Genomic DNA, 24,366 nt, shown 5'->3' on the forward strand with positions numbered 1-24,366 from the left:
GTAAAACATTTGGCTCAGTGCCTGCAACAAAGTGACCAATAAATGTTAGCCTCTTAAAGGGTCTTGAACCCAATTCCACTGTGGGGGTGGGGCTTCCCTATTGCAACCCCAGTTCTCTGGACACCAGCTGAGCGTCCTACAATTTAACTCAATTCTGACACTATGTATCCGGAGAGAGCATGGATTCCACAGGTAAAAGTTTCAGTCCCAAGAAATTGGCTCCCACTTCAGACACCAATGACAAGCTCAGGTTGTTACCTGCACTTCTCACCAGCTGTCTGCAAGTCAGAGGTTCCCTGACCCCCTCCTTGGGTTCAATTAATTTGCTAGAGTGGCTGGTAGAACTCAAGAAAACTGTTTACTCACTGGATCATTGGTTTATTATAAAAGGATGTAACTCAGGAACAGCCAGAAGGAAGAAACCCACAAGGCAAGGTTTGGGGAAAGGGCACAGGGCTTCCATGCCCTTTCTGAATGTGCCTCTCTCTGCAAACCTCCACACACTCAGCAACCTAGAAGAAACTCTTGAAACTCTGATCTTTTGCATTTTTATGGAGGCCTCATTCCCTAAGCACAATTGATCAAATCTTTGGCCATTGGTGCTGGATTCAACCTCCAGCCTTGCCTCTTCTCCCCAGAGGTCAGGGGGCATGGAACTCAAAGTTCCAACCCTCAAATCACTTGGTGGTTCTCCAGGTAACCAGCCCCATCTTTAGGTGCTCTCCAAAAGTCATCTCAGTAACATAACAAAAAGACACCTTTATTGCAGTCATTGCAGGAAATTTACAAGGTTTTAGGAACTCAGTGCCAGAAATGGGACAAAGACCAAATATATATTTCTTAAATTTTTTTTTTAATGTTTATTTATTTTTGAGACAGAGAGAGACAGAGCGTGAACAGAGGAGGAGCAGAGAGAGAGGGAGACAGAGAATCCGAAACAGGCTCCAGGCTCTGAGCTGTCAGCACAGAGCCCGACGCGGGGCTCGAATCCACAGACCGCGAGATCATGACCTGAGCCGAAGTCAGACACTTAACCGACTGAGCCACCCAGGCGCCCCTATATTTCTTAATAGAAGTCACCATATCACAGCCTCTACTAATAAGACAATCTTCCTGCCCTCAAAAAGCTTATAAAATAATGGAGTTTGGGGAACAAGTACTCCAATAACTGCAATACAAAAAATAATAATAATAATAATAATAATAATAAAAATACAACCAAGGATGATGTGGGAGCTTAATGTAATGGTATATCTTGCCCCAGAGATTGGCAAACTACAGCTTATGGGCTAAGAGTGTGTTTTTCCTACATTTTTAAGTGGTTGAGAGAAAATCAAGAGTAACATTTTGTGACACTTTAAAGTTATATGCAATTCAAATTCCAGTGTTCATAAATAAAGTTTTATTGGAGCACAGCCATGCTCATTCATTTATGTAGCACCTATTGTTTTTTCACACTACAATGACAGACTGAAGAGTTGAGACAGACTCAACTGTCTCAGAAAGCCAAAAAAAAAAAAAAAAAAAAGAAAAGAAAGAAAAAAATTACTATCTGTCCCTTTGCAGAAAAAGCTCTGGACTGTTCATTTAGGATGGTGCAAGGAAATTCTCCTCCTGCCAAGGAGGTGAGGATTGGAATGAGTCATGAAGGGTGTGCAAGGTTTCAGCAGACACAGGACAGAAATGTTTGAGGGGGGCTACATCATATGTGAAGTCAGGGAACTCAGGGAGTGAGGTGAGTGTTCAGTAAGCAGCATGTGAATTAATTGGCTAAAGTAAAGGGTGTGTTCATGGGAGAAGCTGGAAGGGCAGACTGGGTCCATTGCACAAATTTCTTATGCTATAACAATGCATGACTTTCTAGTGTGATAAGCAACAGGAATACTTAATGTGTTTTGGGAGGGGCATAGGGAGGTTCAGACTGGTGGAAGTGGGCAAATGGTAAGACCTAATTCTATTTCTGCTTAATCTGCTAAAAGGTGTGGTAGAGAGTGGAAGGCAGACCAATTAAGAGGGTGTCTATAGTGTTAGCTTTCAGCGCATAATAATAAGGGAATAAGGGAATAATGTTTCAAGGTGGAATTTCAGACTTTCGATAAAAGGAGAATCTTTGTCTAGGTTCTCCTTGGGTACCCCCTCTGCTCCTGCTGCCAGCACCCCCATCGTTACCTTAATTCTCCACAGGCTGATGACAACACACAGAGGCTGCAGAGGTACTAGCATTACCGTTTTGAGCTCAACGGGCTTTCTTTTCCCTTAAGATTTTATTTTTAAGTGATCTCTACACCCATCGCGGGGCTCAAATTTACAACCCTGAGAACAAGAGTCTCACACTCTACTGACTGAGCCAGCCGGGGTCCCCAAGATCACTGGGCTTTTATATGTGACTTAACTGTGAGTTCAGCCTGGATAGAAAGTAGGGAATTGTTCTAGCCTGGAGCTATTGAGCTGCCCCAGCCACAAGGGAAAGATGCTTACTGGACTGCCCTGGAATATTTTATTCCTAGTCTTGGGTCTTGTCCTGAGCAGACACAGGAATATGGGGAATCACTGACTTCCGATGGGTCTATGGGAACTGAGGGAAGAGTGGTGACATCCCCCTTCCTTCCGGGGAGCCTCAAGCTCAGGACCTTCTCCAAGGCCGCTCCAGGTTGTGACACATCTGTAAAGCTCTCTGTTTTAAAGCTCTCAGTTTCACACTGCCAGGCAGACCTGTTGCCCTGGGTGGCTCTTTGGGTCATGTGATATCACTTATGAGAGGATTATGGCACATCTCATCATTGTCTATGCCTCAAAAGGAAAGTAATTTTCATTTACCTCAAGATCAGAGTCAGACTTAATATTTCCTTATTTTTACCCAAGTCAGCCTAATTATTCTGGCTCGAAGATCAGATTATCATAAATCCCCAGACAGCTCATACAGATTAATTCAGAAGTTGTAGAATTTGCCTGCTCAGTTTCAAAAACAGAGAAGAGGGAACTTTCTTTCTTTGGTGGCTCCAAATGGTGCAGTGTTTCACCCTTCAGAACCACAAAGCGGGAGGTGTGCTGGTTCTTTGTACCATGATGAGCACTGTCACTAAATTCCTCCAGTGAACTACGTGGCATAAATAGTATGACGTGTTTTTAGAATATAACCAAAACAACTAGTATGACATCCATGGAACATTCTAGATGGATTTCCCTGTTTCCCTACAATTGTGAGAAAAATAACAAGAATAGTTGGTTTGAGGAAAAGGCAATGTCCAATTCAGGAACGCTGGCTGGATTAAATCCTTAGATTTGGGAATAAGTCATAGAACCTGCTCTTTACCACCTGTTCAAGCCCTTCCTCCTGACAAGAATGCATATGGTTACTAGTTCATTCATCTGCTTTTCTTATGTCATTAAATAGCCCTAATTTATCCTAACCTGGGGCCCTCCCTTGCCACTTTCCCCAGTATTTCTTTCTCTGATCTCTGATATTTTCCCTCTCCTGTTTTCAGAATTAATATGGAACCTAGTCTCTGGGGTGTTCTCAAAATCTCAAGTGTGAATCTTCCCTGTCAACATCTTCACAAGGAAAATGAGTCATGGCATCACCTGGTGATGAGGTCATGATACCACAGCCCCTGCTTTGAAAATGTATTTGTACTTTTCTACTGTAAAGGAAATCTGAAAGGGGAAGATGAAATTGTAGTACAAGCTCTAAAGCCTGCTCCTTTAGACAATAGGAGCTATAGACCAGCCTAACAGGTACTGGCCCTGAGAAAGTCCTGCTGTGGGTTTTTCCATCTCCCTCTCCACGTTTCACTTTGCCTGGGAGCCTAAAGGGAAAACCTGTAGAGAGTAGATCAGCCCTGTGTCCCTGGGATGATCTTATCTCACATGCAACCTATGTAAGTAGTTTGAGTTCAAATCCTGGCTCTGTCGCTTACTAGCTATGTGATTTTGAGCAGTTATTTAATGTCCTTGTGCCTCAGTTCCTTTATCTGTAAAATAATAGTACCCATTGTATAGCCTTGTTAGAATTAAACTAGTTAATATATATATTTAATAAATATATTTGTATGTCTCTCTATAAAATATATATAAAGTACTTGGAAGAGTACTAGGCACATAGTAATATATAATTTTTTCAATTTATTATTAGTATTATTTCCTCCAAGGATCTGATGGTATTTTATAGTCTTTACCTTTATTATTTATTTATTTATTAATTATGTGTGTATAGTCTTTACCTTAAAGGGTTTTCTTTGTTCAGAGGGGGTATATTTTTATGAAATGTACATAGCCCTGAAAAAAAATTCCTTCATGAGATATCAAAGAGAAAATCGTAAAATGTTTGTCAAATAATATACTCAATCCCTAGTCTCCAGAAAGTAGTAATTTTCACTTCACTCATATTGTTTTCTTCCAAACAATTATTTATTGAGTTCTCAAGTATCAGGCACTTTGTGAATACCATTTTCTTTCATCCTAAAGAAAATTTTGCACAGTAGGTATTAATATTCCAATCTGAAGGTTAAGAAACTGTATTCTAAAGAAATTAGGTAGTTTACTCCAGGTCATGTATTTAACTAGTGGCCAAGGCAGGATTTGAACTCAAATCACTTGCCCCCCAAACCACACCAGGGAACATGTAATCAGTGAGTGTCAGTGACTGACAATCAAGAGAGAACAGGATGCCAAAAACAGAGCAAATGATAGGAAGAATGACAAAGACAAAAACATCATGAGCAAATTTTGACTCAGTTATGATTTACAGATTTTTCTAGGGTCTATGTATTTGTTCTTAAACTGTCTAGTAGCTTGGGAATAGAAACCCTTTAAAAAAATTTTTTTTAATGTTTATCTTTGAGAGAGAGAGAGAGAAAAAGTGCGAGTAGAGTAGGGGCAGAGAGAGAGGGAGACACAAAATCCGAAGCAGGCTCCAGGCTCTGAGCTGTCAGCTAGAACCCACGAACTGCGAGATCATGACCTGAGCCGAAGTCAGATGCTTAACCAACTGAGCCACCCAGGTGCCTCTAGAAACCCTGTTAAATGGAAGTCTATTTGTCCTCAAACTGTATGCCCTTTACCTGACATCCCTGCTCCACCCCTAACAAAAACACTCCATCATTTTTTCCACACATGGAAGAACACAACAACATATCTTCTAGAATCAGAGAGAAAACATACTAGGCTTTTTAAAAGATTTCTCAGGTACTGCTGTAAATGTGCAATCACTTATGTGGTGATTGATAATAGTACATCAAGTCATGTGCAAATTATTGCTGATAGATAGTAGTGTCTGCAAAATCATCCCACGAGCCTCCGCAGATAAATAAGCCTACTGTAAGAAGCTTGCCATGTTGGTGCAGTTTCTGGCAAAATCACCTAGCTCCCCCTTCCAAACATATCTCTGCCCCTAATCCCTCCTACATAGAGATTCCGGAGCCACCTCCCTTTTAAGATCTGAAATACAGACCAATTCTGTTAAGTAAAAAGTACTTCAGGTAGTCTTGGTGCTCATTGAGGATTGCTACTTATTTGATGATACCTTCTGAGTGTCTAGTGTTAAATTCTTAGATTGAATTCTTGGTTAAGTTCCTTGAAATGTGGGAGATTGGAGGCCTAGGGTTAAGACCCATTCTACCATTTGTGGGGCTTTCCATTTGGTTTTAATTTCTTTATTTTGCAAAAGGGATAGCACATTTACTCAGCCTAGAGGAACAGTTTTATGAAGTTGAAAGTACTTCATAACCTGTAATATAAAAATTCAAGCTATTGTCTTTCTTTTTCTTTTCTTAGCAAATGGAATCCCAGTTTTTTTCCATTTCCCATCAGCTAGGCTTTATAATGACATGCACTCTGACACATTCTGTACCCTCACTAGGTATTAAATACAGTGACATTCAGGAGGAGTTTTACTAACTATCCAGTGGGGGTGTGTTGGATAGAGTTGGAAATCCCAAATCATGAAGCCCTCCCTCCTCAGGACCAGAGGTTCCTAAGCTAACCCCCCCACAAAATGTCTGCCAGCTGCATCCACAGTTTTACCAGGTATGAGTATTACCAAACACGAGTAACCAGAGTACTCTCAGAACCTGTACAGACAGTTGTGTTCTCTGGATGTATAAGGTCTATCGCTTGATCCATGGGGTAGAGATAAGTGAAATAGTAGCTGAATGAGATTTGTGTGTGTGTGTGGGAGGGCTGGTGTCAGGTGAAGGCTATATGTTTTGAAAATGAGTAGACGTGTAGTTTAAGTGAACTTTCATCACCAGATGCTGGACCATGTGGAGGTTTAGGGCTGGATATGGTTAGGAAGGATTGGTGCATGTTAGTTGGCAGAGGAGAGGGATTATGGTTCATGCTTGACACTATGAACAGATCCTCCCCCTTCCCTAGGATGGAAAGAAGTGGATTGACTATTGTATACATTTTAGACAGACTTCTGCTTATCTCTTTGAGGATAGATAGCTCTGTAACACTGTAAAGTTAAGGAAATGGATTCTTCTCCTCCCTGGGTAGGGATACCAGCAATTGTGGAGATGAATAAGGTCTTAGGGTCAAACCTCATTTGTACTATAGGGAGGGAAAAATTCTTCCTCTACCCTTCAAGGTCTGCCAGCTGGACTAAGCATTAAATTTACATGAGACTGGAGAAAAAAAAAAAAGTTTTAGTACATGTGCATGGAGGCCCAATAATGAAACTGAGATCCAAAGAAATGACCAGGGCAGGAAGTTTTCATTACATTTTAAACAAAAAGACAATAAATTTGTGATTAATTGACAGGAAAAAGAAAACAAGCACTTGGAAACTTTAATTAATAAGGAATTCTAAGCAGAATTGAGGCTGACAAATTGGAAAAAAAAAAACAACAAGATTTGTTTCTATAGCTTTCTCAATTTTAAAGTCACTATGGTGATAAGGATATCATTTTACTTCTTAATGCAGGGAAGGCATTTCTTATTTTTTTAATGTTATTTTTGAGAGAGAGAATGCACAAAAGCAGGGGAGGCGCAGAAAAGAGGGAGACAGAGAGAATCCCAAGCAGGCTCCATATTCAGCACAAAGCCTAACACGGGGCTTGGGGCTCGATCTCAGGATCTCACCACCATGAGATCATCGCCTGAGCTGAAATCAAGTGAGATGCTTAGCCAACGGAGAGGTGCTCCGGGAGGGTATTTCTCATATGGGAAATTTGTTTCCACTTTTAAGGGGACAGAGTGTCCTTGAATTGGTTGTTTCCCAAGTAGCTTCAATTCAAAATAATATGCCAATGTGCTATGTTTTGGGGTGACCTGTCCTTGGCCCCTACAGATTCTATCTTATTAATATGTCTAAACTTAGTCTAATGATAATGTATAAGTTACTCTGGGATGATAGTGATGAGGACAGTGATTAAGATGAGAAAAAGTGGCAGCTAGCCCTTTTTGAACATGTGTACCACGACAGGGACTGTGCTAAGAACTCTATAGACACTCACTCATATAATCCTCATGATAATCTAGTGCAAGAGCCTTGTTCTCCCCCTGTCCTATAGGTAAGGAAACTGAAGCTGACTAGCCAAATTCGAGAGCTGGTGATTCAGTGGCAGGGTCTAGGTCCAGCCCGGCTATCTAACTCCATAGCCCATGCTCTTAAATGTCAGGGAATACTGACTTGTTGCGTTCTTTAAAATGCATTGGGTGGGAAGTAGGATTGAGAAAGGGTCCTGTCATCTAGAAGCTGGATAACACGGGCCACTTTGTTTTCTCAGTTACCTAGATTATAAAACAGGCACAGTGATGTGTTCCTCACATGGTTCTGATGAGGACTGAATTGAAATACCACCTGTACATGCTATAAACTCATTATACATGTAAGAGGATAGATACACCCTGAGCATTCATTTCCCAGAGTGGAGAGAGGACACCTGGCCAGTTAGCTGGCTGCTGCTTACTGACATGCCGTCTGGTCACTGACACAGTGTGGCAGAGTCATTTGACAACAACTACAAATACATGTTTTTGGAGCATCAACTATGAACCAGCACTATTTTAGCTATGGAGGTTTTGAGGGTTGTATAAAACTGACAAGGTCCTGCTCTCAGAAAGTTTATAGTCCAAGGAAAGATTTAGTTAATAATGAAATAAAAATATGTCAGGTAACCATAAGCGCAAAGAAGGAAAAGCAAGTTAGGTAGACCAAGAGGAAGGGTGCGTATTACAGTGGATGAGGAAGGTCTTTCTCATTTACGTATCCATCGAACAAAACACATCAAGTACTGCTGACTTAGAAAGTAATTTATGAAAGAGGCTCAATCAAGAAATAAATCAATAATCACTATTCAGTATAATAGGAAGAATATTTATTTAAATACTTATTGTGTCTTGTGCTCCTGAGTGTCCAACAAGAGACATTTTGTAGTATCTTCTTCAGCAGCTTGGGCTGTGATTTGCTCTTGGGAAATCACACCTGGGAGGAATTCACCTGTGATGGTGGTACAAGGGACTGTCTGCTGGGAGACTGCTTTTCTATCTTTTCCCAGATGGATCGGCTGCGTGCTGTTCTTCTTTGTCCAGTTGTTAGCAGAAGCCTCACAGTCCCTCTCACAGTCTCCTGTGTGATTCCAGCCTTTTCATCACTTGATGGGGAGTCCCTCCCTTTTGTTTCCTGCTCAGTGGCCTCTCCAAGATCAGAATATAGTGTCTCCCTCACCTTTCCTCCATTCAGTGTGTGCCACTTGTAGAGGCAGTGAGCACTTGTAGAGACAGTGAACTGCATTGGGCAACACTTATCAGAGGGGCTGGTCCCGTTGCTCAAGAATGGCACCCCTTTTCCCCAGACCTGACTCTTAGTAAGTACTTGCTTGGGCATCAATGACTTCAACCCTTGATTCAGTCGGGCGACTTACACTCAAAGGTTTTCTAAAAGAGTTTTGTCAAATTCTGGCCAGCACATGCGCTGATAGATGGACCAGCATAAGTATGTGCTTCATCTCAACTTTAGGCTCTCCCCAGCTCCATTGTGTGGAGGCAGAACTTTCTTCTTTGAGTAACTAAAGGACTAGTTATCCCCAGCTCACAATCATAGGCCCTAGGGCTCAGTATACAGATTAAGTATAAATGGAGGGATGTGGGAGGGGTCTCCAACAATCCTCAATGAATATTTTCACCTGTTTTACAAATGGAGAAGCAGAGATTTGTATTTGAAAAATAATTTGATTGATACGACTTTAGCCAATTCATAGATAAGATAAATATAAGTCAGTTGTCTACCTTAGATTTATTTCCATTTTCAAGTGCCTTTTGAAATTATCACTGCCATTCTATAGGTTTGTGACTTCTCTTGTCTGATTTCTCCTCTTCCATTTCTGATTGATTTTTGTGTTCAACCTCACCATATGAGGTCAGTCACTTAGGTATTGGGGAATATATATATACCAGTTTTAGTCCGAAACTATTGAATTCCGTCCCTGGGAAAGGAAATATTTAAAAAAAAATTTTTTTTTAATGTTTATTTTTGAGAGAAACAGAGCATGAGCAGGGGAGGGGCAGAGAGAGGGAGACACAGAATCCGAAGCAGGCTCCAGGCTCTGAGCTGTCAGTACAGAGCCCAAAGTGGGGATTGAACTCATGAACCATGAGATCATAACGTGAGCAAAAAGTCAGACCCTCAACCAACTGAGCCACCCAGGCACCCTGGGAAAGGAAAGGTTTTAATGAAAGTTGATAAAATGGAACGCTGGACCTCCTTGTCTGTCATCATCTTTCTGAAATGACACTAATAGATATGTTCAAAGTTTGGATTTTTTCAATAAGCATTAATCAAACATCTATCATGTGCCAGACACCATTCTAGAAACTGGAAATTCAGCTGTAAGCAAAATGGACAAAGTCTTTCATATGCCGATTTAGGTCTGTTAGAAGCCACCAAGTACCATATGCCCTTTACCTCTTCTCTGTGTCTTTGTGGGACAAAAATAGTTACAAATATATAATACAAAATGGAAGGTAACTCTTTTGAAAGGAAACTGTGTCCTCTTCCACTAGGATACATATGCCACCTTGTATTCTTTTGGAAGCAGGTGGGCTGTACATGTTAAATAAATAGTATATGAAAGTGGGCTAAAGACCCATATTTTGATAACCAGCTCTTATCTGAAAAGTTAACATTACTATTCCAGTTTCCAAAATGGGATATTTGGTTTTCTTATGTAGTCTGTCAACCAATGGACATGTCTTTCTCCTTCTCCTTCTCCTTCTCCTTCTCCTTCTCCTTCTCCTTCTCCTTCTCCTTCTCCTTCTCCTTCTCCTTCCCCTTCCCCTTCCCCTTCCCCCTTCCCTTCTTCTTCTTCTTCTTCTTCTTCTTCTTCTTCTTCTTCTTCTTCTTCTAATACAATTTATTGTCAAGTTGGCTATCGTATAGTGTGTACCGTGTGCTCTTGGTTCTGGGGGTAGATTCCCATGATTCATCGCTTATTCGTTTAGTATAACTCTGAAGTTGCAGCAATATGCTGCATCGTTTACTTGAAGGGAGAAAGAGAGTTGCCTCACTACCACTCTTCCAGGCTTTGCAAAATCACTCAATGTTCCACATTCCCCTGGAGATGTTCTTGGTCATTATATATTTGCTGTGCTCCCACCTGACCAGGAACTAAAAAAGGATTTTGTACTGGACTGAAAATCAGAGTTTAAAAGTGTGATGTCAGGGGCACCTGGGTGGTTCAGTCAGTTAATCATTCGACTCTTGATTTCGGCTCCGGTCATCCTCTCAGGGTCCTGAGATTGAGCCCTGCCTCTGGCTCCATGCAGGGCGTGGAGCCTGTTCAAGGCTTTTTCTCTCTTCCTCTCTCTGCCCCTCCCCTGTTCGTGCATGTGCTCTCTCTCTCAAAAAAATAAAAATTTTTAAGTTAAAAGAAATTAAAATGTGATGACACTTGTTGGCAAAGACACAGTTTCACTGCTTTCACCTCCATCTTGCTCCACCCCACCCACATCCTTAGTTAGATCTTCAAACCAGATTGAGTGTTGAGGGAACCGTGTGTAGCATAGCTGTGTCAATTCATCCTTTATTATTATTATTTTTTTACATTTATTCATTTTTGAGAGACAGAGCACAAGCGGGGGAGGGGAAGAGAGAAAGGGAGACACAGAATGAGAAGCAGGCTCTAGGCTCTGAGTTGTGGGCACAGAGCCCAACCCAGGGCTCGAACTGACAAGCTGTGAGATCATGACCTGAGCCGAAGTCCGATGCCTAACCGACTGAGCCACCCAGGCGCCCCTTCCTTTATTAATTTTTGCATTTGTTTATTTATTTTGAGGGAGAGAGAGAGAGAGATCAGGGGAGGGGCAAAGAGAGAGGGACAGAAAGAGTCCCAAGCAGTCTCCACATGTTGAACCCCATACCGCGCTTAATCTCATGAACGTGGAGACCATGACCGGAGCCAAGATCAAGAAGCAGAGGCTTGATGCACTGAGCCACCCAGGCACACCATTCATCATTTAAAAACGACACTTTCTTCCTTATAACTGCCCAGAAAGAAACCCGAAGACATTTTATCTTCAGAACTGGAGGAGGTTGGTGCATCCTCCTTTTTTTCCTCCATAAGGGGCATTTCACTGAATTTCTGATCTTTTTTTTTTTTAATTTTTTTTAACGTTTATTTATTTTTGAGATAGAGACAGAGCATGAATGGGGGGAGGGTCAGAGAGAGAGGGAGACACAGAATCGGAAGCAGGCTCCAGGCTCCGAGCTGTCAGCACAGAGCCCGACGCGGGGCTCGAACTCGTGAACCACGAGATCATGACCTGAGCCAAAGTCAGACACTTAACGGACTGAGCCACCCAGGCGTCCCTGAATTTCTTATCTTTGACTGGGTTTAAAGAAATACAGAAGCTTCAGTATGACATCCTTTAATGCTTGGACATTTTTTCTAAAGTATATGCTATCGATATATTTAAAATAAACTGCTTAAAAATAGAGTGAAATTTTCTATGTGAATTTTACCTCAATAAATTATTAATAAAACTAGAGTGAGCCATAGGTAGATGTCTGCCAAATTTTATATATATCATCACTACTTTATTTTGGTTCCTTTATGGATTGCATAATATCCTGATAGGCATGAAAACTAGTATGAGAAAGAAAGGGTGGCTTAAGATATTTCTGGTCCTTCAATTTTGCTTCTCAGAAATATCTTTTGCTTAATCAGAAAATATTTTGATTAACTAAAGATGTTCTTAGAAGAATTGGTTACACCAATGAATTTTTAAAAGCATTTATAGTTCAATCTTGTTTAAGAGAAAATTTGAAATATTATAATAGTAGTATTTATGGCTGGCAGAAGTAGATATAGGGCCAAGTTTTTTGTGTTTGGAAGGTTGAGGCAGTCCTATGATAATTGGAAAACATTGAATGAATTGTGGTGTCCCAGTTGAACAGATGATGTTATTTTAGTTCTGGAAGTCAGGCATTCATAGAGCTTTGCCTAAAGTTTTTTTGTAACATAATTAATGCAAATGTTTGGACATCTTAGACTGGCTCCTAAGTTATACACTCCCCCTTCCCCAGAAGGAAAGGAAAATATTAACCAGAGCAACAATGTTGGATATTAAATAGCTACATCTTATATTTGGCTTTCTTACTTGTGATTTTTAAATACTGTTGAAAATTATTCCCCTTTCATCTAATCCATTTAGAAATTTGACTAGTTTCTAACAAGTTAGCAAAGTGGTATCCATCTTTTTCAGACCAGTATTCATCCAAGGTTTTAGCATTGGTTGAAAAGTAAAGATTTCACATACTTTGGATTCCTTTAAGACTTTAGAGCTCCCGAACAAATTTGTCAATAAAGACAATAAGCTATATAAGTGAAGATTCCTGAAAAAGTGATTGTAACTTATAATGAGATTCTTCCTACATGTAAGGCACTGCATTGGAATGTCCTCCTCAATTAATTCACAGATAGCAACAATCCCATGTAAAAATTAAAGAGTTTTGAAATGATCTCAGAAAACATCAGAGGTCAGCCCAAAGCTTATTTGTTATAGGACTGAGCTGAAAAAGTATTTTTTTTTTTAATTAAAAAAAAAATTTAAGTAATCTCCACACCCAATGTGGGGCTTGAACTCAAGACTCTGAAATCAAGAGTCACATGCTTTTCCAACTAAGCCAGCCAGGTATCCCAAAAGTAAATCTTTTTTTTTTTTTTTTTAAGAATTTTAATTAAAAAAAATTTTTAATGTTTATTTTTGAGAGAGAGCACATGCAGGGAGGGGGCAAAGAGAGAGGGAGACACAGAATGCGAAGCAGGCTCCAGGCTCTGAGCTGTCAATGCAGAGCTGGATGCAGGGCTCGATGCAGGGCTCGATGCAGGGCTCGAACTCACAAACCGTGAGATCATGACCTGAGCCAAGGTTGAACACGTAACCGACTGAGCCACCCAGGTGCCCCCATAAAATTCTTTTGTAAGTATGCTTTTGGGAGAGAAAAAACCTCATGGTGCTTTAACAACCATTAATTTCTCAGGAATTCACAGTAGATGCCGGATCTTACACCCATTTTGTAAAGAAGTTAGGCCAACAATCTATGTAGTGTTACAGGTGCAGAAGGTCTGGAAAAAGGGGATCTTGGTATTTAATAGCTAAAGAGTCAGTTCATAAGTCTCATCAAGATAGATTTACTTTTAGGGTGCCTGGAGCCTGCCTCAGATTCTATGTCTCCTTCTCTCTCTGACCCTACCCCACTTGTGCTCTCTCTCTTAAAAATAAATAAGTGTAAAAAAAAAAAAAAAAAAAGAATCTTATGTGGGTAGATACAGTACCATCTGTTTAGTAGTGTGTCCGTAGTACCTAGCATAGGCACTCTGTATTGTTAAATGAATAAATGAATGAGAATGTTGACGTGATGCTTAATGGATTATCTGCCAGAAGAAAGGCTAAGATATTGCAAGTCACTAATGCAATAAAATTGGACTTGGGGTTGGGTGGGAGGAAAGAAGACCTGAGTCAAGTATAACCTGGGCCACTGACTTAATCACTCTATAAATTTAGGCAAGTCACTTAACTTCTCGGGGCCATTTTTAGAAACTGAAGGAGCCGTGCTGCTTTTACTGAGTGATCTCTGGTTTCTCTGGGCTCAAATAGCCTTTGTCTTGGGTAAGTTATTATATTTCCAATTAGGAAAAGGTCTATGTGGCTTGACACATTAGGTTACCCCGTAGCCGGTCTTGGGAAACATCCTCTTCTTGTTTTCTCTCTCACCAAAATGTACTCCTAGTCCAATTACCTCTAGTACTGTGAAAGGAATTTTACCAGAAAATAACCTGTAGTTTAAGCCATATTAATAGAATCAATTAAAGGTACAAAAAAAAAAAAAAAAGGATATGCACACTTACAATCCAACACTGTCTAGCATAAGACCCAGTTTTTACTTAAAATATTTTTGTCTTTGGATGTTTCTATTCAGTCATTTAAGTCTGACCTTATGTTAGGCTCGTTTTTTTCCCTTGCCTCCCTTCCTTCCTCCCCTTCCCTTATTCCCCTCTCCTTTCATCTCAATCTGTCTCTTTCCCTCTATCTGAAACATATATTAGTGGTCTTTTTTCAACCAATCTCTAAAATCCAGTTTCCCTAAATCTCTAATGATGTTAAGTGGTCCAGCAGTTTCTCCAGAATGTGCTGCATGCCCATGGAACACTTTGATTATCTCTTTAGGTACACCTGCCTATTTGTTTGCCTAGCTCTTACAAGATTGCCTTCATCTCTCTCCCCTAACTTTGGTCTTACATGATTCTCTCCCTTCCTAGTACCCCTTCTTCTCTTGTGTGCCTTATACTCTTGGATTGTTCAGTTGAGGCTGGTCCCACAATCTTGGCACTCAAGCCCAGTCTGAGCCCTCTAAATAGATATTGTAACATAGATGCTATGTATAGAAACTTAAGTCCTGATCATTTGGAAAGCTAAAGTGGCAGATAATCTGAAAAATTGGAAGAGAGAGAGAGAAAGGGGGAGAAAGAGAAAGAGAGATGGGTGGGGTGGGGGGGGGGAGAGTACAGAGGAGCCTTGATTTATCCATGTAAAGTTTCTTTCTTTATAGCATGCAGTCTCAGCGCTCTTCTTTTTATGTTTTCCAGATTTTTAAAAGAAGTTTCATCCCCTTTGCTTTGTGTTCTTGAAGAGAAAAGGGAGGCTGTAAAATTGTAGCTTTTTTGAATCATCAGAGGGTCTTTTCTGCACACCTGCCCACTCTGAAATAATTGGTTTGTCTACTTTCACAAGAAGCAGTATTTGTATTAAAGGATCACTTGGCATCAATGCCCAAGTACAGATGTCCTATCATATAAGACTGTGCCTCATTCAGAAAACTCAAGATAGAGTAAAATAAATTAACAACATCTTGGCTCTGTGCTTCATTCACAACTGTTAATTTAACAGGGTTATGCTTCCATCTCTGAGCAGAGAGTTCCTGGCGGGGACAGCTGCTCCCGTGCCCCAGATTGTGCTGTGTGCATCCCAGTAGGAGTTATCAAGGGCAGCAGGATGGAGGGAAGGTGGTATTGCCTTAGAGAACTGAACAGTGTCGCAGCATGGCATTGGGGGGAGGGAGCCCAATGGGCTCTCCAAAGTGCTTTTCATCCACTCTTTTGTTCTTTGTGTGGATACATGCACAGTTAACTGAGGAAGAAGAACTTATCTTAAAAATTTTAATGGAAAATTGTTAACCCTGCTTTTACTCTCACATGTAGTTAATTTTCAAAACTACCATCCACTAGCATGTTGATGAACCTACATAGCAACAGGCCCATATGCCTGTCCAAAGAATGTCAAATAGACCTACATTATGATTAGCAAGATCTGGGTCACTGGGACAGAGCTGGTATGACAGATAGAAAATATACTCCTGTGTTGGTCTGCTGTGGCTTACCTCCTAAACTGGAGTAGAGGCCAAGATCAGGCCAAAGTCAAGATTGGGGCCAAACACAGGATGTAGTATATGATAAGCACTCTTCTATTGTTAGTCTTTAGAAGGACATTGGCTGCATTGTTCACTGTTGTATTTCCCCATTGCCTAGAACAGTGTTCACAAAAGTGAACAAAAGTTAAATGTTCAAAAGTTAAAGGAAGAATGAATGGAGACTATATCTAACCATATGAGGGCACATTGGCAAGCAATGGAGCTATGTAGAATTTTGTGTACTTGCTTATACATTTCTTTTCATGACTATACTTTTTTTTGCCTATCTTATGATTTAATTTCCTTATGGAAAAAAAGTTATTTGCAGCATATTTTATTCTATAAATGTTACAACCAAATGGTAAAAAAAAATTTTTCTGTTCTAGTCTCTTGCCTTCAGTACCAGGATGACTCTATTAATGATAATATCAAGCTAATTTTAGTTTTAAATTGCTTTGGGAATAAGAAATTGTGATTTAGTGAATATATGCTACTCTTTCAAAAGTGGAAACAGTGTTTTCCATTCTTTTTTTGTTTTTCACTAAAAAAAAAAAAAAAAAAGGCCATTTTCTGTATTCAAATATTGAAGGTCTCTGTGTTGACTATTGATATTAGACCACATACAGGTCAAAGTAGACATCATTTTGTGACCAGCATTCTGAGTTGTCACGTTCCGAACAAATCCCTCAAAGCCCTGAAACTCATCTGCATTTTGCACTAAACTCTGATGGATTTGTTGTCTAAACCTGATACTCTTTGCCTCAGTCCTACTGGTTTCCTGACCAGACTTGAAATCTTGGGGAAACAAATAGACTTTTCCATGATATGTGTGTGTGTGTGTATATATATATATATCTATATATATCTATATATATCTATATATATATAGATATATATAGATATATATAGATATATATAATGAAATTTATTGTCAAATTGGTTTCCATACAACACCCAGTGCTCATCCATGATATTTTTTGAAGCCATCACGTTTTTCACAGAGTCCCCTTTCCGGAACTCTGAAAAACCAGTATCTTTCACAGCTGTTTGATGAAAACTTAGGATGAATGTAATTTGAATTATCAAGGGACATCTTTAAAAAGGCTGGTTTAAGTTTGGTAATGAAGAGACATTGATCTGGGGAAAGAAATACATATAAAATAATGCCAGTCATTCTGGAAGGTCAAAAGGACATTGGTTTTCCCATCGGATAATGTGTTCTCTACTTAATTCTCCATCATGGAGAGAAAAAAGACTTGATTTGAATTTCCAGGGTATTGTTGACCTCTTCACTTCAACTATGGAGCCTGAGTGAAACTAAATCATTTGATGAATATTTGTTGAATGCTGTGATTTGAAGGAAAAGAATATCACTCCATCTCTTCTGTTTGTTTTTTTTTAAACCCCCCTTTTCTCCACAAAGGTTGAAAAAAATGATGAGGACCAAAAGATCGAACAAGATGGCATCAAACCAGAAGATAAAGCTCATAAGGCCGCGACCAAAATTCAGGCTAGCTTCCGTGGACACATAACAAGGAAAAAGCTCAAAGGAGAGAAGAAGGGTGATGCCCAAGCTGCTGAGGCTGAAGGGAATGAGAAGGATGAAGCCCCTGTTGCTGACGGTGTGGAGAAGAAGGAGGGAGAAGGTCCCACTCCCACTGACGGGGCCCCTGCCTCTGGCCCCAAGCCTGAGGAAACCGGCAAGGCAGGCGAAACTCCTTCCGAGGAGAAGAAGGGGGAGGGCACCCCTGATGCTGCCACAGAGCAGGCAGCCCCCCAGGCTCCTGTCCCCTCAGAGGAGAAGGCCGGCTCTGCTGAGACAGAAAGTGCCACTAAAGCTTCCACTGACAACTCGCCGTCCTCCAAGGCCGAAGACGCCCCAGCCAAGGAGGAGCCTAAACAAGCCGACGTGCCTGCTGCTGTCACTGCTGCTGCTGCCGCCACCACCCCTGCTGCAGAGGATGCTGCTGCCAAGGCAACAGCCCAGCCTCCAACGGATGCTGTGGAGAGCAGCCAAGCCGAGGAGAAGATAGGTGAGCAACCTCGAGGGTCCCATGCCACGGGTGGGTGGGCCAGAGGGGGCCTACTGGAAAGGCCAGGCCACCAGGGTCATTGAGGGAGAGGGGAAAAGTCTAGAAGGGTTTTCAAGAAATGAAGGGAAGCTGTGCTTAATTCCCCAAAGTGGCAAGACTACGAGCTAAGTCTAGCCACTTACATTCCCAAGTATCTCCAAGCCTTTGAGAGAACGCTGGCAGGTCTGTGTAGCTGCTGGTACTAGCGAGATGTGGCAATTATCTTGTTAACTGCATTGACATAAATAGTAAAACTAGGTAATCCTGGTTTAAAAAAAAAAAGATTCTGTGTGCTGGATACACTTAGTTTAATAAGTAATTACTGAGGCTACATATATTTTATAGATGGGAATTAGCTAATGTGATTATTTGGCTCTAGGAAGTGCCTGGTTATAAGTACAGCCAACTCCCTATTGATCCAGATGATCTAGTTTGTGAATTGCTGGCAGCAAAAACATAATCTCAGACCACCTTTGCCTATCCCACAGTATGTTTCTGGGCATTCTCCCCACCATCAATTGGTGAGTAGTGTGAGTATGTGTGTGTACGCTCAGAGAATGTTAATTGTAACATTGAATCAGGGTCAAACTAATTAGGAAAATAAGTCTGTTGACGTTGCCAAAAACAAAAGAAAAACCCCCAATATAGAACATGGCTGTGAAGTCAAACATAAATTATCATTTTATTATTGAAGATGCGACTTTCTACCATATGCATAAATAATTGAGGATTGACTATGATTATAAAAAGGAACTGGATTCTCTTTGGTTTGGAGCTCTTACTTGAAAGCTGGAGTGTTTTCACTATTATGGCCCAAAAAGCCTGTGCAGAATTGGAGTAGAGCATTCTCAGAGCAAGATCGATTTAACAGAACTTCACCTCTGGAGACTAGACCCATCTCTCACCCTAACCATCTGTAGTGGTGAAGGAGGTCAACAGTCTCCAAGATTTTTCTCTACCCTAATATGACCCATGAATACCTTTCAGCCTCAAAGATTTTAAAGATAAAGTTGCTTCTGTGCCAATTTAAAAGTTTGGGTTTACTTCTTTCAAACTTTGTGAACTTAACCCATGATGTGTCCAAGGACCCACATTTGGACCGGACCACATTGTGCCCTTGAGAAAGGACCTCCTCCAAGAGGGAAATATTTTGGCATCTGACCATTATATTGAGAAAGTAATCATTGGACATTCGCCTTGATATTCATTTTAGATACAAAATTAGATACTACAATATGGCAGATGTTTATTTTAGATATTTTCAAGTCAACTTCTTTCACCTTAACCCCTAAATTCTGTAAGAAGCCAGACTATATTAATTATTATTGTTATTAGCATTCCCTAGCCCCAGACAGATCACACAACTCTTTTTACCAGTGACTCATTTTAAATCTTTATTCTAACTACATACCTGCCCCAGGGGTCAGACCTTGTGGTTAAGAAGATGGGGATATTTCCCTAGAAAAGGTAAGGCACATGATGAAGAATGGTGTGTTGATTTTAATTTACTCAGCAGAACAAACCTCGTTAACTACTTTTTTGGTTGTTTTGTTTTGTTTTGTTTTGTTTTTTATTGTAATTGCAGTCAGTTAACATATAGTGTTATATTAGTTTCAGGTGTACAATATAGTGATTCAACAATTCCATACGTCACCTGGTGCTCATCATGATAATAATAAATGTCTGCTGTTTATAAGCCACCTGGACTATGGTATTTTCTTAATCCCCATCATCTATTACACCCATCCCCCCACTCACCTCCCCTATGATAACCATCAGTTTGTTTCTTATAATTAAGAGAGTTAACTGTTTTTCTTTAGGTTTAAGGTTATAGTCTCAGATATGATGGCTGGAAATCACTTTATGTATGACGCACCACCTATTATGTTATTTTCGTAAATTTAAAAATTAATCATGATTTTAAAAACAAAATATTTGACATTGCCAAAGTCATATTTTTTAAGTTGCAATTTCTAACATTATGAGAATAAACAAAGATGTGATGTGATTTTAGGTTTGTGCTCATGATTTGGATCAATAGAAAGAGGGACTGCTTGAATCAATGAGAAGTCTAAAATTTTTAAGGAAACTCGGTTTCATTATTTTGCACATTATGGTGATTCCAAATGAATTAATAAAGTATTTTATCTAGTACGTGCTCAGTAAATGTCTAGTGATGGATGAATGAATGAAATTGACTAGATTTAATTTGTAGATAATAATTTGTTCACTCACTCTTATTCCTCCTGCAACCTGGCTTACTCTATTCACTATATTTGATTAAAAATGTGTTGGGTTTTTGTAAGCAAACAAAAACCTCAATTTTACAAATTCCAACTGAAAAATGTCTCAATTAGTCTGAGTTTAAAATGTACATTGAAAGGTAATTGAAACTGTGGATGAAGTACTTGAAAGTAATCACAAAGGACACTTTATTTTACACTGCTTCTGAGTTTGGGGCAGGCATTGTCATGTTGGTTACATTCTGAAATGCTGCCTGTAGTTTCTATCCCGACTGATGTGTCTATTAGCCTTGCCTGCTGTTTGTGACAAGCACAAATTACCCAGATATGTGAATCTCAAGAATCACAGAAACTAGAGGTGACAGGGAGATCTATCACGGCATAGCAGGCCTCAATTCCCAGGAGCCCTGTACCACGTTTTCCTCTATCTCCCATTGGATTTCATTCTAATCCAGGTTAAAATAACAGTATTTCCAATTGAGTTCCACTGTCTGGAAACAGATGGCTACCCTGGGTTGCTGTAGGATTCCACGGTTGTCTGGATGGGTATAGAGAGACAAGCAGAGAGGGTGGAGTGGGGTTCGGGGCAGAACAAGTCACTCAGTAGAATTCAGGACAATAATTTCTGTCAGCAAGAGAGTCAAACAATTTGGACTAAATCTCATCACTGCTTTAATACAAATGGAAATGCTTTGTATATTATAAATATGTTGTTTCACTTCTTTTACTATTTATGGGTCTATCACAGGTGGATGCTCTTTACATTAACCTTTGGAGTTGGTTAGGTTTTTTTTTTCTTTCCTTTTTTTTTTTTTTTTAAATCACCCAACTATATCTCCCTGTCTCTGCTTTGCCACTCTCCCTGCCCATCTCTTGATATGCCTATGACCAAGAGACTTCAGTGCTTTTCTGATGATGATTCTTTTATAGGAGGAGTATTTAGGCATATCTAGGACCCTGCTCCCCTTTAGCCATGAGGAGAGAACTTTCAAGCTGCCTTTAATGATAATGTTCTTGGTGTCTCCTGCTGAGCAATGTCACACTGTGTTCATTGGGCTCTCAGTGAAAGAATTTTGCTGTGTCTCTTCTCCATGATATCGTATTGACTTTCCCCAATAGGGGACTCCAGAATTTCTACGTGGCCATATGCAGTGATGCAACACTACCAGAGTAACCCATCCAGGTGGCTGGAAATCAGAGAGCTTGACTAGGTGGTTGCCACAGGGTACTTGACTGATACTACTAACAGGTATAACTCTGAGTTACCCTAGGTTTTCTTTAGGTTGAACTTGGCTGCATTTTATTTTCATAATTTCATTGCCTCTTTCTATCTGGGATCGTCAATAATGATCTTGGAAACAGGGGAGTTTTATTTGTCTGAACAGAAAAATTAACTACCTCTTTTTTCTTCCCTTTTTTGCTTCCTTCCTCCTTCCCCCTCTCCCTCTTTCTTTTTCTTCCTTCTTTCTTTTTTTTTTTTTTCTTCCATTTATGTCAACTTTTTACTGTGTGTGGCATTAGGATCACAAAGACGAGTAGATATGGCCACTGATCTTAAAGAGTCCTGATCCAGTAGTGGGTGTGGGATGAAATTCAGAGAATGGTGTTGAAAACAATCACAGTAATAATATCGACTCCATTAAATTCTGCAAGAGGTATGGAGGATGCCAAAGGTATGGCAAGGCACTGTGGAGCAAAATATGAATGAGACAGTGCTTCATGCAGTTTGAAGCATGATAAAAAAAAGTTTTTATGTAATGTGTGTCTCAGTTGCCAAACTGTTAGCAAAAATAATGGATGCAAAAGTTATAGTTTCTGGAATCATAATTAAGTGTAAGAAAATGAAATACCCAGCCTGTGTTTCTGGATTTGGGGCAATTCTTTATGTTCCTCCAAACAAAATTTTCCTAAGGCCCAGGGTAACCATCCATAATATTTTTAGCTCTCCAAAAGACAGATCCTCGTCCACCAAGCTCTGTGTTAGATGTGAGATTTCCAGAGGATATTTACACTTACTTGGCAGGGCAACTCATAAGCAGTTCTGATTTGAGATGTGGTTTCAACCACGTCCCAAATTTATACACAACTCATAAAGAGTGAAAATTTGGGTTGTGAAAGCCCATAAATGTTGTCTATAAAATGTGGGCACTCCGTCAGATACTCAGTGGCATCCTGCTTAAAAACTGTTGATTATTAAGTTTTTATGGAGCATTTTTATACTGCTAGAGTAATCATTTTTATTGGCTTTTCTTGACAGCAATCCACTGGCGTTCAGTAATATTTTCCTTTCTGCCTTTACATTCTGAGAATAGAGGCAAAGTAAATGCATATTCTGCCCACAGACACATTCAGTGACAAACCAAGGGGTCAAACTGATAGAACTCTAAATCCTCACCTTAGTTTTAGCCCTGGAGTTCTTTACATCTCTTTCAAGGTGCTGTTGTATCTCAGTTCCCGCATTTTCTCTTCCGCTTAGCAGTTGCAACCACTTTCTGATTATTGTTGGGCAATCCCAACCAGGGCTTTCCTGGGCCATCCTATATCCTGTGTGCCCAGTAAGGTAATGTGGAGGAAAGAACGCTGGACTGGGATAAGGACACCAGGGTTCTATGTCAATGTTTCTACTAACCAGCTGTTAGATTTTAGGCAAGTCATTGCTTTTTGCCTGGCTTGAGTTGGCTCATCTTTGAAAGGAGGGTCTGGGAGAGTTGGTTTTTAAGGTTTTTTTTCGAGATTTGAAATACATAGTTTTTATCATGGGTAGCACTTAATGAGGATTTATCAAGTGCCTGACCATATGCTGAGTGCTGTCTGTGGATTATCCCATTTAGCCATCAGAAACACTCTGTGTGTAAGTACTTTTACAGATGAGGAATCTGAAGTTCAGAGAGATTGCAGCACCTGATGGTTGTCAACAGCCAGCAAGTGGCTGAACCAGGGTCTGAGCCCTGACAGCCTGATTACAGAGGTCATGCGTTGAACCCTGACACTCCTGCAAGTATTATTCTGAAAGAAACGAAGATGAGAGGGATATCTAAGAGCCGCCTTCTCATTTGTATAATTAGACCTATAAGACCCTTGTCTAGGAATCATGAGTGATTACTTTTACAGATGAGTAACCAATAATTAACCATACTACCTGATCATAATTCCCTCACAGCTCCATCACCCCCCAAATTATTGGGAATAGTAAACTAGTTCTGAATCTTGGGTTCCTAGTGTGAAAATCCTTCAAGTACTGTTTTATTAGGCCCAAGAGAGCTATAAAGATCAGTCAAAATTGGCTATTCTTGACAGAAGTGCTACTAACTCCATTTCATATGCTGGGAGAGCTGAACACTGGAAAGTGAAATTTTCAGATCTCAATCAGACAGAAGCGATTTCATGTGTTCCAGGTGATCCCTACTCTGAATTTGGCTTATCAAAATTAGTATCTTTTAAAATTCTTATTTATCTCTTTTTCCTCCCTTTTGGCAAGTACATTTCTAAAGGACCCTGATACCTTTCTATTTATGATTAAAATAATATAAAGAACTTAATGGAGATTAATAGATTGAAGAGCCATCACTCTCTCTTCATTTAAAAAAAATGTAAGCTGACAAAAGACAAGAGATGCTTTAGAGTCAAGAAACTCATACTACAAAGGCTTTTACGTATTCTATGACCTATTTTATTAGCTCATATTAAATAGCTACTATTGCCTCATAAACAAAGCTAATAATCAGAAAGGCATGTAAGTAACTCTGCTAATTTTAAAGTGATAAAACTATATTTGGAGCTGAAAATGAAGCCGTATTTCTTAAAATACAGAATATTTTCAGATGCTAATGTATATTCATCAAATATATTTTCTTTTGTCTGCACATATACCCATGCACACAGATTCCCAGAAGGATTAAAAGGAGGAGGAGACAGAACTAAAAGCCCCAAGGCTTACACAGTCAGTCCATTTGGCTAAACATGGAGAGAAAGCAGAGCACTCAATCTAATGGACTAGAAAGCACTGAGTGGTCATTACTCTTATTTCCTTCTCACAATCATAGCTTCGTTAAATAAAGAAAGGAAGGCTTTCTATAACCAGACATAAAAGGGAAGAAAGAAGGAAACCAATGGTGCTCCTTCAAGCTACAGGACCTGAGCCCTT

At 40.0% G+C, this 24,366-nt stretch overlaps 1 protein-coding gene across 1 annotated transcript in view; it reads left to right on the top strand.

The window, feature by feature from the left end:
* Positions 1–24,366, top strand: part of GAP43 (growth associated protein 43) — a 100,073-nt gene that overhangs the window by 38,539 nt on the left and 37,168 nt on the right. Inside the window, exon 2 of the mRNA XM_015544933.2 lies at positions 17,331–17,940. Within this exon, the coding sequence (XP_015400419.1) occupies positions 17,331–17,940 (610 nt within the window). The remainder of the gene's footprint in view (positions 1–17,330; positions 17,941–24,366) is intronic.

Source organism: Panthera tigris, chromosome C2 (genome assembly GCF_018350195.1).
Source record: "Panthera tigris isolate Pti1 chromosome C2, P.tigris_Pti1_mat1.1, whole genome shotgun sequence".
Classification (NCBI taxonomy): domain Eukaryota; kingdom Metazoa; phylum Chordata; class Mammalia; order Carnivora; family Felidae; genus Panthera; species Panthera tigris.